Source organism: Cheilinus undulatus, linkage group 24 (assembly GCF_018320785.1).
Source record: "Cheilinus undulatus linkage group 24, ASM1832078v1, whole genome shotgun sequence".
Classification (NCBI taxonomy): Eukaryota; Metazoa; Chordata; class Actinopteri; order Labriformes; family Labridae; genus Cheilinus; species Cheilinus undulatus.
The window spans coordinates 729863-745803 of NC_054888.1; the positions used below are offsets into that span (position 1 = coordinate 729863).

At 45.0% G+C, this 15941-nt stretch overlaps 1 protein-coding gene across 1 annotated transcript; it reads left to right on the plus strand.

The window, feature by feature from the left end:
• The first annotated feature begins 341 nt into the window (after positions 1-341).
• On the plus strand, positions 342-14425 carry LOC121506300 (coagulation factor VII-like). Its single transcript, XM_041782045.1, has 8 exons — positions 342-507; positions 3251-3414; positions 3494-3518; positions 5531-5644; positions 6969-7115; positions 12133-12251; positions 12449-12569; positions 13669-14425. The coding sequence occupies exons 1-8, from the start codon at positions 444-446 to the stop codon at positions 14223-14225; spliced, it is 1311 nt and encodes a 436-aa protein (XP_041637979.1). The 5' UTR covers positions 342-443; the 3' UTR covers positions 14226-14425.
• Positions 14426-15941: the final 1516 nt, after the last annotated feature.

Below are 15941 nucleotides of genomic sequence, written 5' to 3' on the forward strand. Positions count from 1 at the left end.
TAAAGGACTAAAGTCATAATTCTAAGATCAAAGCAGGATCCAGAGATCAAAGTCAGGAATAAAAGATTAAAGTCATAATTCTAAGATCAAAGCAGGATCCAGAGATCAAAGTCAGGATTAAAAGATTAAAGTCATAATTCTAAGATCAAAGCAGGAATCCAAAATCAAAGCCAGAATCCAAAGATCAAAGTCAGGATTCAAAGGTCAAAAATAGAATTCTAAGATTTCAGTCAGAATTCTCAAATCAAAATCTAAATTCAGAGATCAAATCAGAATCCTTCTGAGACATGTTACATTTATTAAATCAGTGTTCCACAGCTGTGTTTTGGGTCACATGATGCAGCCAGTGTACATCATGGTCATGTGATCAGCAGGGGCGGGGGTCAGACTTTGTACTGTAGGTCTGCAGAGCACATCAGCACCTGAAGTTTCCAAAATCCACCATGTGGCTGAGAATCATCTTCATCTTCATCGTCTTCAACGTCTCTGGCTGCTGCGCCGCCTCAGGTGAGGAAAACAGAGCTAAGATACTGCTGGAGATGAGATTATTATTATTATTATTATTATGAGAGAGTTTTATTAATGTTAGACTGAAGATGAATATAGTCTACAGGCATGTTTGAGACTTCAGAACCCTCACATGTTCAGCAGATTTACTGTTGGAAACGGGGATTTATGGTGTTATAATTACTGCTTGTATGTAGGGCTATTACAGCGCTGATAAAAGGTCCTAGTCAGTGGTTTAATAGAGTCTATGGAGGTCTGTTTGTCATACAGATGAACAAATAACAGCCATCATTATTTAGAGTTTAAGACAAATCTAAGCATCAGACATGAAACACTTCCATTTTAGTGCCGTTAAACAATGTCAGCATTTTGTTTTAGAACTCGTTTCTGGCTCTGTGCTTTTATTTTGAAAGGACAGAGGATAGAGCAGACATTTGGGCCAAAGGGCGGGAACAGCCAACAGAGCCCAACAGGTTGCTCTGTTATATTTCTGCCTATCATCTATTTATAAAGCCCTACATCCCCAGCTTCACCAACACTCCGCCCTCTGACTTTGATGATGTCATCCTTTAAAAATAAAGTGGATAAAACATTCCATTCTGGCAGCACCACTCTACCACCGTCTAAATAGAATATTAGAGTGTCCTTTAAAGGTGTGATTATGACAGCATGAGGGAGAAAAGCGGTTAAAGAGGCACCACTAATCTCTAAGCTGGTAGTTAACAAGCTAGCAGAATACCCATTATTAGAACATAGATCTGTCCCTCATGTTTACTGTCCTTTTATGGCAACTCCAAATAATGCCAACATGTTTGAGCAATTGAGCTCTCTCTATTTTGGTTACAGATTTGACCAAAGAGTGTCAAAATTGCAAAAACAGGTTGACAACATTTGGAAAAGTGGCTAGAACTGGTAAAGACTGAATGTTTCTCATCAGTTCCACCCACTTTTCCAGAAGTTTCCAACCATGGCCTAGTAATTGGTTCTAATGGAGGGAAAAGCCCTAACATCCCAATCTTCACAAACATTCAATCAACTTTGATGATGTCATCATTTAAAGTCTTTGATAAATTTTGGAAAGATGATGTCATTAAAGCTGATAAAACATCCCTGCCTTGCCTTTAAAGATGATGTCATCAGAAGTCAAAAACATTCCATTGTTGACTTAATAGATAGGTAATTAAAGCTCATTAAAGGCTCCATCCTTGCTTTTAAAGATGAAGTCATCAGAGTTCATGAAAGGCTCCATCCTTGCATTTGAAGATGATGTCATTAACATCATAAAACACTCCATCCTTGCCTTAGATGATGATGTCATCAAAATCCATAAATATTCCATCCTTGCATGAAAGATGAAGTAATCAAAGGTTATAAAACATTCCATCTTTGCCTTAGGAGATGATATAATCAAAAGTCATAAACATTCTATCCTTGCCTTTAAAGATGATGTCATCAAAGCTCATTAAAGGCTCCATCCTTGCATGAAAGATGAAGTAATCAAAGGTTATAAAACATTCCCTCTTTGCCTTAGGAGATGATATAATCAAAAGTCATAAACATTCTATCCTTGCCTTTAAAGATGATGTCATCAAAGCTCATTAAAGGCTCCATCCTTGCATTTAAAGATGAAGTAATCAAAGGTTATAAAACATTCCATCCTTGCCTTAGATGATGATGTCATCAAAAGTCATAAACATTCTATCCTTGCCTTTAAAGATGATGTCATCAGAAGTCAAAAACATTCCATTGTTGACTTAATAGACAGGTAATCAAAGCTCATAAAACATTCCATCCTTGTGTGAAAGATGAAGCAATCAAAGCCTATAAAACATTTCATCCTTGCCTTAGATGATGATGTTTTTAAAGCCTATAAAATATTCCATCCTTGCATTTAAAGATGAAGTAGTCAAAGCTTACCAAACATTCCATCCTTGCCTTAGATGATGATGTTTTCAAAGCCTATGAAACATTCCATCCTTGCCTTGGATGACGATGTTTTCAGAGCCTATAAAACATTCAATCCTTGCCTTGGATGATGATGTTTTCAAAGCCTATGAAACATTCCTTTCTTGCCTTGGATGATGATGTTTTCAAAGCCTAAAAAATATTCCATCCTTGCATTTTAAGATGAAGTAGTCAAAGCTTACCAAACATTTCACCCTTGCCTTAGATGATGATGTTTTCAAAGCCTATAAAATATTCCATCCTTGCCTTGGATGATGATGTTTTCAAAGCCTATAAAACATTCAATCCTTGCTGTTTTCATGCTGGTCAGTCTAGCCCACCTGTTGTCATTCCAGTCTGACCAGTACCCAAAGAGCCTATGTTGCATGTTTGGAAGCTATTCATGTTAGAAGGGTGTGGAATAAATGCTTTAAAAATTGCAGGTAAACTCCTGGATATTGTCTAAATTGCACAAAATCGTTGGCAACATTCCAGTACAGAAAAGGAGAAACCTTCTGGTCTACTCTGGTCTTTGATTTTGCCCTGCTGTAATATTTTTAGACCTTTAGTGTCTGTGTTATTACTTGTTGGTCTTGTATTCCATCCTTGCTGTAATGTGAATCAGCTCTCCGCTGATGACGATGATGATGAAGATATTTTCTGTGATCCAGCCTTTGCCTTGTCTGACCTTTTATAACGGTTGCATGGTAGATTAAGTTATTATTATCAGTAGTTTTTAACCAGAGAGAGAGAGAGAGCGGTGTTCATGGCCTTCTTTTCCCTCTGCTGTGTCCTGCAGTGTTTCTGGATCCGGATCGAGCTCATGGGGTCCTGGTGCGGACTCGCCGGTATAACTCGGGCTGGTTGGAGGAGCTGCAGAGGGGGGACCTGAAGAGGGAGTGTCTGGAGGAGAAGTGCACATACGAGGAGGCGCGGGAGGTGTTCGAACACACCGAGACCACGGTCAGACCAGGTTCTTTACCTCAGAGACTAAAGCTGGATCTGAGGACTGACTAATGACCTCTGGTTCTGTTTGTTTCAGAACGAGTTCTGGAAAACGTACAGCCGTAAGTGAACGCACATCCGTGTCACACTACTGTTTAAAGTCATGTGATCTCCTCACCAAGGCTAACGCCCATTCAAATGCAGATACAAAGGCTAATGCTGGTGAAGCTGGGGTGCTGGGCCCAGTTCCACCCAGGTCCCCAAAAGTTGCTAAAGTATTTTTGCAACTTTGATGGCATATTTGGTCGTGTTTTCAACCAAGATGAGAGAGTGTTGTCTAAATTGCAAAAACACATTGGCAACTTTTGGAAAAGTGGGTGGAACTGGTGAGAAATCTTCAATCTTTACCAGTTTCAATCCCTTTTCAAAATGTTGCCAATGTATTTTTGCAATTTAGTCATAATCCTTATTATGTTTTTAACCAAAAGAGTGTTCTTAATGGCACAAACACATTGACAACATTTTCTTATGTGGCTGGAATGTACATGAAGTGAGGTTAATCTTCAATCCTTGCCACTTCCAAACACCTTCCCTTAATGTTGCCAACATATAGTGGCTAGAAAAAGTATGTGAACCCCTAGGCTAATGACTTCTCCAAGAGCTAATTGGAGCCAGGAGTCAGCCAACCTGGAGTCCAATCAGTGTGATGAGATTGGATGTGTTGGTTAAAGCTGCCCTGCCCTATAAAAAACACACCAGTTTTGAATTTGCTGTTCTCAAGAAGCATTGCCTGATGTGAACCATGCCTGGCACAAAAGAGCTCTCAGAAGACCTACGATCAAGAATTGTTGACTTGCATGAAGCTGGAAAGGGTTCCAAAAGTATCTCTAAAGCCTTGATGTTCATGTGTCCACGGTAAGACAGACTGTCTACAAATGGAGAAGGTTCAGCACTGTTGCTACTCTCCCTAGGCGTGGTCGTCCTGTAAAGATGACTGCAAGAGCACAGCACAGAATGCTCAATGAGGTGAAGAAGACTCCTAGAGTGTCAGCTAAAGACTTACAGAAGTCTCTGGCACATGCTAACATTTGTGTTGACAAATCTACAATAAGTAAAACATTAAACAAGAATGGAGTTCATGGGAGGACACCACGGAGGAAGCCACTGCTGTCCAAAAAACACATTGCTGCACATTTGAAGTTTTCAAAAGAGCACCTGGATGTTCCACAGCACTACTGGCAAAATATTCTGTCCATAGATGAAACCAAAACTGAGTTGTTTGGAAGGAACACACAACGCTATGTGTGGAGAAAAAAAGGCACAGCACACCAACATCAAAACCTCATCCCAACTGTGAAATATGGTGGAGGGGCCATCATGGTTTGGGGCTGCTCTGCTGCCTCAGGGCCTGGACGGACTGCTGCCATTGATGGAAAAATGTATTCCCAATTTTATCGAGACATTTTACAGGAAAACTTAAGAGCATCTGTCCACCAACTGAAGCTCAACAGAGGATGGGTGATGCAACAGGACAACGACCCAAAGCATAGAAGTAAATCAACAACAGAATGGCTTCAACAGAAGAAAATACGCCTTCCGGAGCGGCCCAGTCAGAGTCCTGACCTCAACCCAACTGAGATGCTGTGGCATGACCTCAAGAGAGCGATTCACACCAGACATCCCAACAATATTGCTGACCTGAAACAGTTTTGTAAAGAGGAATGGTCCAAAATTCCTCCTGACCGTTGTGCAGGAGGGTCAACCAGTCATTAGCCTAGAGTCAGGCAAACCGTCAGTCCCCACCTGTTCCAGACACTTAGAATGTTGACAACCTATTTTTGCAATTTAGAAATCATCTTTGGTTATTTTCAACTGAAATGGAGAGAGAATGGTCCAAATTGCACAAAGGCGTTGGCAACTTCACTCTGTTTTAGCCAAACAATAGGTCATATAATGATAGGTCAGCTATTCCAAAAGTTGCCAACTTCACCCAGGAAGTTGTATTTGACACGCTCTCTACCCAGTATAGGTGTTGTGATCTGATTTGTGACCTACTCATCTGGTTCCTGCTTCCATTCATTAGCATAAGCCACAGTCTCTGTGATGAAATGACCTTTGACCTCCTGTGTTTCAGTCCCCGACAGTTGCCAGTCAGCTCCCTGTCTGCATGGCGGCAGCTGCCAGCCCCACGGACAGTCCTACTCCTGCAACTGTCTGCCTGGGTTTGAGGGACGCCACTGTGAGCACGGTGAGGAGAATGTTCCACTGTAGTGGACTAACGAAGGTTCTAAAGCACTTCCTGTGAAGACCCGTGAAGGTTCCTCAGGGTTCTGGTCCTGGTCCGTTAGGTTCTCTGGGTACAGAAACACACGACAGTGAAACAAGGCAATACTCACAAATAACAGTACCTAGGGCGGTCAAAACATTTTCATCACCATTAATATCAGCATTTCTGCAGTTAATCGCCATTAATCGCATCCTTTCAAGGGCATTTACAAGTTCCACTTTTTGTCATCTAAAAGTTTTTATGTCATCTTAGATTCTTCTACGATCTTAACTAAAGAACGTTGGAGAAGCTGGGGATGTTGGGGGCCTTTTTCCCTCCATTTTTCCAAACTGAAGGAAACCATCGTTGACAACTTTTTAAAAAGTGGCTGGACCTGGTAGCAAACTAGCAAACCTTCAATCCTCGCCTGGTCCAGACAGTTTTCCAAATCTTTGGTCATGTTTTTACCACAATGGGAGGGCATGGTCAAAATTGATCAAACGCATTGGCAACATTTGGAAAAATGGGTGGAACTGATAAGAAGCATAACATTACCTATCTGTTCCAGCCACTTCACCAAATGTTGCCAATGTAGTTTTGCAATTTTGACCCAGTCATTGGCCTTACTTTTAGCCAAACTGAGAGGGTATGTCTAAATTGCTCACACATGTTGGCAACAATTGGAAAAGTGGGTGGAACTGGTGATAAACCTTTAATTTTGGCCAGTCCTACCCACTTCTCAAATTCTACCAATCTATTTTTGCAATTTCAACATTTTCTTCAGCTTATTTTAACCAAACTGAGAGTGCACAGGCTTAATTGCTCAAACACACTAGAACGTTTAAAAAAGTGAGCGGACCCCCAAGAAACCTTCAATCTTCACCAGATCCACACACTAATATTGCCAACCTACTTGTGCAATGTCATCGTTATCTTTAGCATATTTTAACCAAATGGAGAGTGCACAGGCTAAATTGCTCAAACACACTAGAACATTTAAAAAAGTGTGTGGACCTGGTGAGAAACCTTCAATCTTGGCCAGTTCCACCAACTTTTTAAAATGTTGCCAACTTATTTTTCCTGAGAAGCCGTTATGGTTGGTTGTTCTGAAGCGTGTTAGAGATAGCATAGTCTGACGTGGATGTCTGAGAATCCTCTGAAGTTAAAGACCAGAGGTGTCTATAATGTGTCCAGACTGAGCTCAGATCTGCAGTCTAAATATTTTTACTCTTATGTTGAAAGAATCGAACCCAGAGCACTCGGCAGAGCGAACTAAAGCAGTTTGAAACGTGCCTCCTGTTTTCAGATAACTCCAGCGTCACCGGTCTGTGTCTGAAGGACAACGGAGGCTGTGAGCATTTCTGTGAGGAGGACTACCAGGAACAGACGCTGAACTGCTCGTGTGCAGAAGGCTACGTCCTGAAGGACGACGGTTTGAGCTGTGAACCTGCAGGTGAGGAAGGATCTCTCTACCTGCTGGGACGGGTTTCTCCTGGGCCTGTTTCTGCTGGGATGGGTTTCTGCTGGGCCTGTTTCTGCTGGGACGGGTGTCTGCTGGGATGGGTTTCTGCTGGGACGTGTTTCTGCTGGCACGTGTTTCTGCTGGGATGTGTTTCTGCTGGGACGTGTTTCTGCTGGGACGTGTTTCTGCTGGGACGGGTTTCTGCTGGGATGGGTTTCTGCTGGGCCTGTTTCCACTGGGACGGGTGTCTGCTGGGATGGGTTTCTGCTTGGCCTGTTTCTGCTGGGACGTGTTTCTGCTGGGACGTGTTTCTGCTGGGCCTGTTTCCACTGGGACGGGTGTCTGCTGGGATGGGTTTCTGCTGGGCCTGTTTCTGCTGGGATGGGTTTCTGCTGGGATGGGTTCCTGCTGGGCCTGTTTCTGCTGGGATGGGTTTCTGCTGGGATGGGTTCCTGCTGGGCCTGTTTCTGCTGGGACGGGATTCTGCTGGGATAGGTGTCTGCTGGGCCTGTTTCTGCTGGGCCTGTTTCTCCTGGGACGGGTGTCTGCTGGGATGGGTGTCTGCTGGGATGGGTTTCTGCTTGGCCTCTTTCTGCTGGGATGGGTACTGCTGGGATGGGTTTCTCCTGGGACGGGTTTCTGCAGGGACGGGTTTCTGCTGGGACGGGTGTCTGCTGGGATGGATTTCTGCTGGGATGAGTTTCTGCTGGGATGGGTTTCTGCTTGGCCTGTTTCTGCTGGGATGGGTTTCTGCTGGGCCTGTTTCTGCTGGGACGGGTTTCTGCTGGGCCTGTTTTTGCTGGGACGGGTTTCTGCTGGGCCTGTTTCTCCTGGGATGGGTTTCTGCTGGGCCTGTTTCTGCTGGGACGGGTGTCTGCTGGGATGGGTTTCTGCTGGGACGGGTGTCTGCTGGGATGGGTGTCTGCTGAGATGGGTTTCTGCTGGGCCTGTTTCTGCTGGGACGGTTGTCTGCTGGGAAGGGTTTCTGCTTGGATGAGTTTCTGCTTGGCCTGTTTCTGCTGGGCCTGTTTCTGCTGGGCCTGTTTTTGCTGGGCCTGTTTCTGCTGGGCCTGTTTCTGCTGGGCCTGTTTCTGCTGGGCCTGTTTCTGCTGGGACGGGTTTCTGCTGGGATGGGTTTCTGCTGGGACGGGTTTCTGCTGGGACGGGTGTCTGCTGGGATGGGTTTCTGCTGGGCCTGTTTCTGCTGGGATGGATTTCTGCTGGGATGGGTTTCTGCTGGGACGGGTGTCTGCTGGGATGGGTTTCTGCGGGGCCTGTTTCTGCTGGGCCTGTTTCTGCTGGGACTGTTTCCACTGGGACGGGTGTCTGCTGGGATGGGTTTCTGCTGGGCCTGTTTCTGCTGGGACGGGATTCTGCTGGGATAGGTGTCTGCTGGGCCTGTTTCTGCTGGGCCTGTTTCTCCTGGGACGGTCGTCTGCTGGGATGGGTGTCTGCTGGGATGGGTTTCTGCTTGGCCTCTTTCTGCTGGGATGGGTACTGCTGGGATGGGTTTCTCCTGGGACGGGTTTCTGCAGGGACGGGTTTCTGCTGGGACGGGTGTCTGCTGGGATGGATTTCTGCTGGGATGAGTTTCTGCTGGGATGGGTTTCTGCTTGGCCTCTTTCTGCTGGGATGGGTTTCTCCTGGGATGGGTTTCTGCTGGGCCTGTTTCTGCTGGGACGGGTTTCTGCTGGGCCTGTTTTTGCTGGGACGGGTTTCTGCTGGGCCTGTTTCTGCTGGGATGGGTTTCTGCTGGGCCTGTTTCTGCTGGGACGGGTGTCTGCTGGGATGGGTTTCTGCTGGGCCTGTTTCTGCTGGGACGGGTTTCTGCTGGGCCTGTTTCTGCTGGGACGGGTGTCTGCTGGGATGGGTGTCTGCTGAGATGGGTTTCTGCTGGGCCTGTTTCTGCTGGGACGGTTGTCTGCTGGGAAGGGTTTCTGCTTGGATGAGTTTCTGCTTGGCCTGTTTCTGCTGGGCCTGTTTTTGCTGGGCCTGTTTCTGCTGGGCCTGTTTCTGCTGGGCCTGTTTCTGCTGGGACGGGTTTCTGCTGGGATGGGTTTCTGCTGGGACGGGTTTCTGCTGGGACGGGTGTCTGCTGGGATGGGTTTCTGCTGGGCCTGTTTCTGCTGGGATGGATTTCTGCTGGGATGGGTTTCTGCTGGGACGGGTGTCTGCTGGGATGGGTTTCTGCGGGGCCTGTTTCTGCTGGGCCTGTTTCTGCTGGGCCTGTTTCTGCTGGGACGTGTTTCTGCTGGGATGGGTTTCTGCTGGGACGGGTTTCTGCTGGGACGGGTGTCTGCTGGGATGGGTTTCTGCTGGGCCTGTTTCTGCTGGGCCTGTTTCTGCTGGGCCTGTTTCTGCTGGGATGGGTGTCTGCTGGGATGGGTTTCTGCTGGGATGGGTTTCTGCTGGCACGTGTTTCTGCTGGGATGTGTTTCTGCTGGGACGTGTTTCTGCTGGGACGTGTTTCTGCTGGGACGGGTTTCTGCTGGGATGGGTTTCTGCTTGGCCTGTTTCTGCTGGGACGTGTTTCTGCTGGGACGTGTTTCTGCTGGGCCTGTTTCCACTGGGACGGGTGTCTGCTGGGATGGGTTTCTGCTGGGCCTGTTTCTGCTGGGATGGGTTTCTGCTGGGATGGGTTCCTGCTGGGCCTGTTTCTGCTGGGATGGGTTTCTGCTGGGATGGGTTCCTGCTGGGCCTGTTTCTGCTGGGACGGGATTCTGCTGGGATAGGTGTCTGCTGGGCCTGTTTCTGCTGGGCCTGTTTCTCCTGGGACGGGTGTCTGCTGGGATGGGTGTCTGCTGGGATGGGTTTCTGCTTGGCCTCTTTCTGCTGGGATGGGTACTGCTGGGATGGGTTTCTCCTGGGACGGGTTTCTGCAGGGACGGGTTTCTGCTGGGACGGGTGTCTGCTGGGATGGATTTCTGCTGGGATGAGTTTCTGCTGGGATGGGTTTCTGCTTGGCCTCTTTCTGCTGGGATGGGTTTCTCCTGGGATGGGTTTCTGCTGGGCCTGTTTCTGCTGGGACGGGTTTCTGCTGGGCCTGTTTTTGCTGGGACGGGTTTCTGCTGGGCCTGTTTCTGCTGGGCCTGTTTCTGCTGGGATAGGTGTCTGCTGGGCCTGTTTCTGCTGGGCCTGTTTCTCCTGGGACGGGTGTCTGCTGGGATGGGTGTCTGCTGGGATGGGTTTCTGCTTGGCCTCTTTCTGCTGGGATGGGTACTGCTGGGATGGGTTTCTCCTGGGACGGGTTTCTGCAGGGACGGGTTTCTGCTGGGACGGGTGTCTGCTGGGATGGATTTCTGCTGGGATGAGTTTCTGCTGGGATGGGTTTCTGCTTGGCCTCTTTCTGCTGGGATGGGTTTCTCCTGGGATGGGTTTCTGCTGGGCCTGTTTCTGCTGGGACGGGTTTCTGCTGGGCCTGTTTTTGCTGGGACGGGTTTCTGCTGGGCCTGTTTCTGCTGGGACGGGTGTCTGCTGGGATGGGTTTCTGCTGGGCCTGTTTCTGCTGGGACGGGATTCTGCTGGGATAGGTGTCTGCTGGGCCTGTTTCTGCTGGGCCTGTTTCTCCTGGGACGGGTGTCTGCTGGGATGGGTGTCTGCTGGGATGGGTTTCTGCTTGGCCTCTTTCTGCTGGGATGGGTACTGCTGGGATGGGTTTCTCCTGGGACGGGTTTCTGCAGGGACGGGTTTCTGCTGGGACGGGTGTCTGCTGGGATGGATTTCTGCTGGGATGAGTTTCTGCTGGGATGGGTTTCTGCTGGGCCTGTTTCTGCTGGGACGGGTTTCTGCTGGGCCTGTTTTTGCTGGGACGGGTTTCTGCTGGGCCTGTTTCTGCTGGGACGGGTGTCTGCTGGGATGGGTTTCTGCTGGGCCTGTTTCTGCTGGGACGGGTTTCTGCTGGGCCTGTTGTCTGCTGGGAAGGGTTTCTGCTTGGATGAGTTTCTGCTGGGCCTGTTTCTGCTGGGCCTGTTTTTGCTGGGCCTGTTTCTGCTTGGCCTGTTTCTGCTGGGACGGGTTTCTGCTGGGATGGGTTTCTGCTGGGACGGGTTTCTGCTTTTTAGTTACAAATATGACCAAAAAACATTTCTAAATGACAAAAAATACATTGGCAACATTTGGAAATGTGGCTGGAACAAGCAAATATTGAAGGTTTGCCATGTTTAGTAAGGAACATTGAAAACTGCAAAACATCTTTGTGCAATTTAAACTATATTCTCTCTCTTTATAGTTAAAAATATGATCAAAAACATTTTAAAATGGCACAAATTGGTAACATTTGGAAAACAGACTGGACCAAGCAAAAATGGAAGGTTTGCATCATTCATAGCAAGTTCCAACCACTTTTCAAAATGTTGCCGACATGATTGTGCAATTTAGTCCATATTCTCCCTCTTTTTAGTTACAAATATGATTAAGAATCATTTCTAAATTGCAAAAATACATTGACAACAATTGGAAAAAAGGCTAGAACTGGCATAAATAGAAGGGTTGCGTCATGCATAGCAGGTTCCAACCACTTTCCAAAATGTTGCCAACATGGTTGATCAATATAGACCATGCTCTCTCTTTTTAGTTATAAATGTGACCAAGAAACATTTCTAAATTGCAAAAATACATTGGCAATATTTGGAAAAAAGGCTGGAACTAGCAAAAAGAAAAGTTTTGCTTTTTCCTAGCAATTTCCACCCAATTTTCCAATGTTGCCAACTTGTTTGGACAATTTAGACCATGCTCTCACTAGAGTGGCTACAATGGCATGGCCTACTAACTGGGAAAATGGAAGTCATAAAACCCAGCATGTCGTGTCAGGACAGCAGCTTTTATAAAGTTATATTTTAGGACTAGTGGTCCCAGTATTGACCCCTGCGGGACGCCCCAGGCTTTAAAGTAAACAGAACGGTTTGAAAATGCAGAGTCCTGTTCTCTGAGGTTATTATTTTTTTATTATTATTATTTATTTATTTCAGAATAAAAATAAAGATGTCTACTCCTCCTGTTCATCTTCTAGAGCCGATAGTGTGTGGTACAGTCCCCGTCCTAGAGGCACAGAACAGATCGGAGGAACTGGACTCCCGGGGTCGAATCGTGGGAGGAACAGAGTGTCCCAAAGGGGAATGCCCCTGGCAGGTAAGATTGTGTTAAAGGGCCAGTTCACCTTAACTGAGGAGCATGTGTGCTGTTTGATCAAAGTGCTTTACATGACTCTGCTAAAAATAGTGGTCTGGAAACTCCGGCATGGACAGACATCTAACATTGCTCAGTCCTGAACATTCTGCTACGTCAGCCCTGTGGTGAAACTGTGTGACTGTTGAACTGTCTGCCAGGTTTTGCTGCTCTATAAAGGAAAAGGTTTCTGTGGAGGAGTGATCATAAAACCACTCTGGATCCTCACGGCGTCTCACTGCCTGGACGACTACCAGGCTCAGTTCCTGCAGGTGGTTGCAGGTACGAATCCCTACATCACATGAAATCTGCCTGTAGCCGTTAAGAAACAGAAACCTCCTGTTGTCACTCTATGAATGAACTCAGTGAGCTTCTTTACAGGAAATCAGGAGAGTGAGCTAGACTGGTAGAGATATTTACAGTTTTACGTAGACATGGACGATTAAGAGTTCACTTTAAAAATCAAGAATAACATCAACAAAGTTTTATGTTTCAAACAGAGGCGGAGTTTTTTTAAATCCCTCTTTTTTATAATATTGCCAAGAAAAAAATCAGAGTTCTTACTGAAGAGAAAATCAGACATTTTTTTAAACTCAGGGAAAATAAAATAAGGTTTCTAACTTTGCACTCACTAACTTTGATCCTAATTCTGACTTTGATCTAAAGATTCTGACTTTGATCTAATAATTCTGACTTTGACCTTAATTCTGACTTTGATCTAATAATTCTGACTTTGATCTCATAATCCTGACTTTGATCTCATAATCCTGACTTTGATCTCATAATCCTGACTTTGATTTTTAAATTCTGACTTTGATCTCATAATCCTGACTTTGATTTTTAAATTCTGACTTTGATCTCATAATCCTGACTTTGATCTCATAATCCTGACTTTGATTTTTAAATTCTGACTTTGATCTCATAATCCTGACTTTGATCTCATAATCCTGACTTTGATTTTTAAATTCTGACTTTGATCTCATAATCCTGACTTTGATTTTTAAATTCTGACTTTGATCACATAAATTGGACTTTGATCTTAATTCTGACTTTGATCTAGAAATTCTGACTTGAGTTCAATGCAAACGTTGATCTCTGAATCCTGATTTTGATCTTAATTCTGACTTTGATTTCACAAATCGGACTTTGATCGTTAGTCTTCCTTTGGTCTCTGAATCCTGACTTTGATCTCATAATCCCAACTTCGATTTTATAATTCTGACTTTGATCTCATAATTCTGACTTTGATCTCATAATTCTGACTTTGATCTCTGTATTTGTAGATCATAGTTATAAAAAGTAAAAAAAAAAAAAAAGGTTTTACATCATGCAAGTGAACCATTTTAAGACTTTTATTCTAACCCTGTTCTTTGTCTGTCAGGCGAGCACAACACAAATGATGACAATGAGGGCACGGAGCAGTTCATTCAGGTGTCTCAGGTCATCATGCATGAAAACTATGTGAAACAAACCGCTGACAACGACATCGGCCTCCTCCGTCTGGCATCTCCGATCATCTACACGAGATACGCCGTCCCCATCTGCTTGCCCACACGACCCCTGGCCCAGCTCGACCTTTGGGCCATCAACCTTCACATGGTGAGCGGCTGGGGCAGGATGGCCCAGGACGGACCCACCTCCTCGGTCCTGCGGCGGCTGATGGTGCCGAGGATCTCGACGCAGGTTTGTGAGGCGACGAGCGGTGTGGTACTCACTGACAACATGTTCTGTGCCGGGTATTTCGAGGGCAAGCAGGACTCGTGTAAAGGTGACAGCGGCGGGCCACTAGTGACCAAGTACAAGAAGACGGTGTTCCTGCTGGGCATCGTCAGCTGGGGAAAGGGCTGCGCTCAACCAGGAAACTACGGCATCTACACCCGGGTGTCCAACTACCTGGAGTGGATCTACAACCGGACAGAGACGGCCAATCAGGGGTGACCACGACCAAGGCTACACCACACAACCTGAGCACATGAGAGACCATGAACACGTTCTGCAGTTCGACTGATTGACCATCCTTAAAACACGACTTTGAAAATTAACAATGTCAAATAAACATGAAATAAACATTTTTATAAACCTACTTTTCAAAGAATGGACCAAAGCTTCAAAGTTCAAATAAAAGGAAAAACAATAAAGGAAGATTCAAATATCTTTGTCAGTATACTCATTACCTCACTCCTCCCCTGCTCCACCAACTTTCCCAAGGTGCCAACGCATTTGTGCAATTAAGACCAAGCTTTCTGCACTTTGATTAGAAATACAACAAAATATAATGTTGAAAATTGCTAAGTAGGTTGGCAACATTTGGAGAACTGGATGGAACTGATGAAGACTAATGATTTGTCACCACTTCCAACCACATTTCCAAATTTTGCCAACTTGTTTGAGCAATTAAAGCCATGCTCTCTCCATTTAGTAAGAAATACATCTGAGATCATTTCAAGATTGCAAAAATACATTGGCAACATTTGGAAAAGTGGGTGAAACTGTGGAAGATTAAAAGTTTACCTCACTCATCTTCACTTCCACTGACTTCCCCAAAAGTTGATAACATGTTTGTGCAATTTAGACCATGCTCTCTTTATTTTAGTTAAAAACATCTAATGTCTAAAAAGCAAAAATTGATTTAAAAAAGTGTCTGAGGCTGGTGATGATAGAAGTCATGCCTAACTCCATGCCAGATCCACCCACTTCTCCAAATGTTGCCAACTTGTTTGAGCAATTGAAGCCATGCTCTCCAACTTTGGTTAAAAAAGTGACTGAAGATTAGGTCTTAATTGAGAAAATTCATGGCAACATTAGGAAAACTGACTACAACAGAATAAAGACGGTTTCTTTTGCTCCTTGCCTTTGAAAATGACCTCATCAAAGCTGATAAAACATTCCATCCTTGCCTTTGAAGATGATGTCATCAAAGCTTCTAAAACATTCCATCCTTGTCTTATAAGATGACCTCATCAAAGCTTCTAAACATTCCATCCTTGCCTTTAAAGATGACTTCATCAAAGCTTCTAAAACATTCCATCCTTGTCTTTGAAGATGATGTCATCAAAGCTGATAAAACATTCCATCCTTGCCTTTGAAGATGACCTCATCAAAGCCTCAACAACATTCCATCCTTGTCTTATAAGATGACCTCATCAAAGCTGATAAAACATTCCATACTTTTCTTTAGAGATGACTTCATCAAAGTTTCTAAAATATCCATCCTTGCCTTTGAAGATGTTGTCATCAAAGCTGATAAAACATTCCATACTTTCCTTTAAAGATGACTACATCAAAGCTTCTAAAACATTCCATCCTTGCCTTTATGGATGATGTCATCAAAGCTGATAAAACATTCCATCCTTGTCTTATAAGATGACCTCATCAAAGCTTCTACAACATTCCATCCTTGACTTTGAAGATGATGTCATCAAAGCTTCTACAACATTCCATACTTGCCTTTGAAGATGACCTCATCAAGGCCTCAACATTCCATCCTTGCCTTTGAAGAATATGTCATCAAAGCTGATAAAACATTCCATCCTTGACTTTGAAGATGATGTCATCAAAGCTTCTACAACATTCCATCCTTGCCTTTGAAGAGGACCTCATCAAAGCCTCAACAACATTCCATACTTGCCTTTGAAGATGATGTCATCAAAGCTG

Excerpts from the sequence above, each read along its gene's own strand:
- LOC121506300 (XM_041782045.1), top strand. The coding sequence starts at position 444 with ATGTGGCTGAGAATCATCTTCATCTTCATCGTCTTCAACGTCTCTGGC. Across the intron at positions 3,519-5,530 it reads GTTCTGGAAAACGTACAGCC|TCCCCGACAGTTGCCAGTCA; the intron begins GTAAGTGAACGC and ends CCTGTGTTTCAG. Across the intron at positions 5,645-6,968 it reads GGGACGCCACTGTGAGCACG|ATAACTCCAGCGTCACCGGT; the intron begins GTGAGGAGAATG and ends TCCTGTTTTCAG.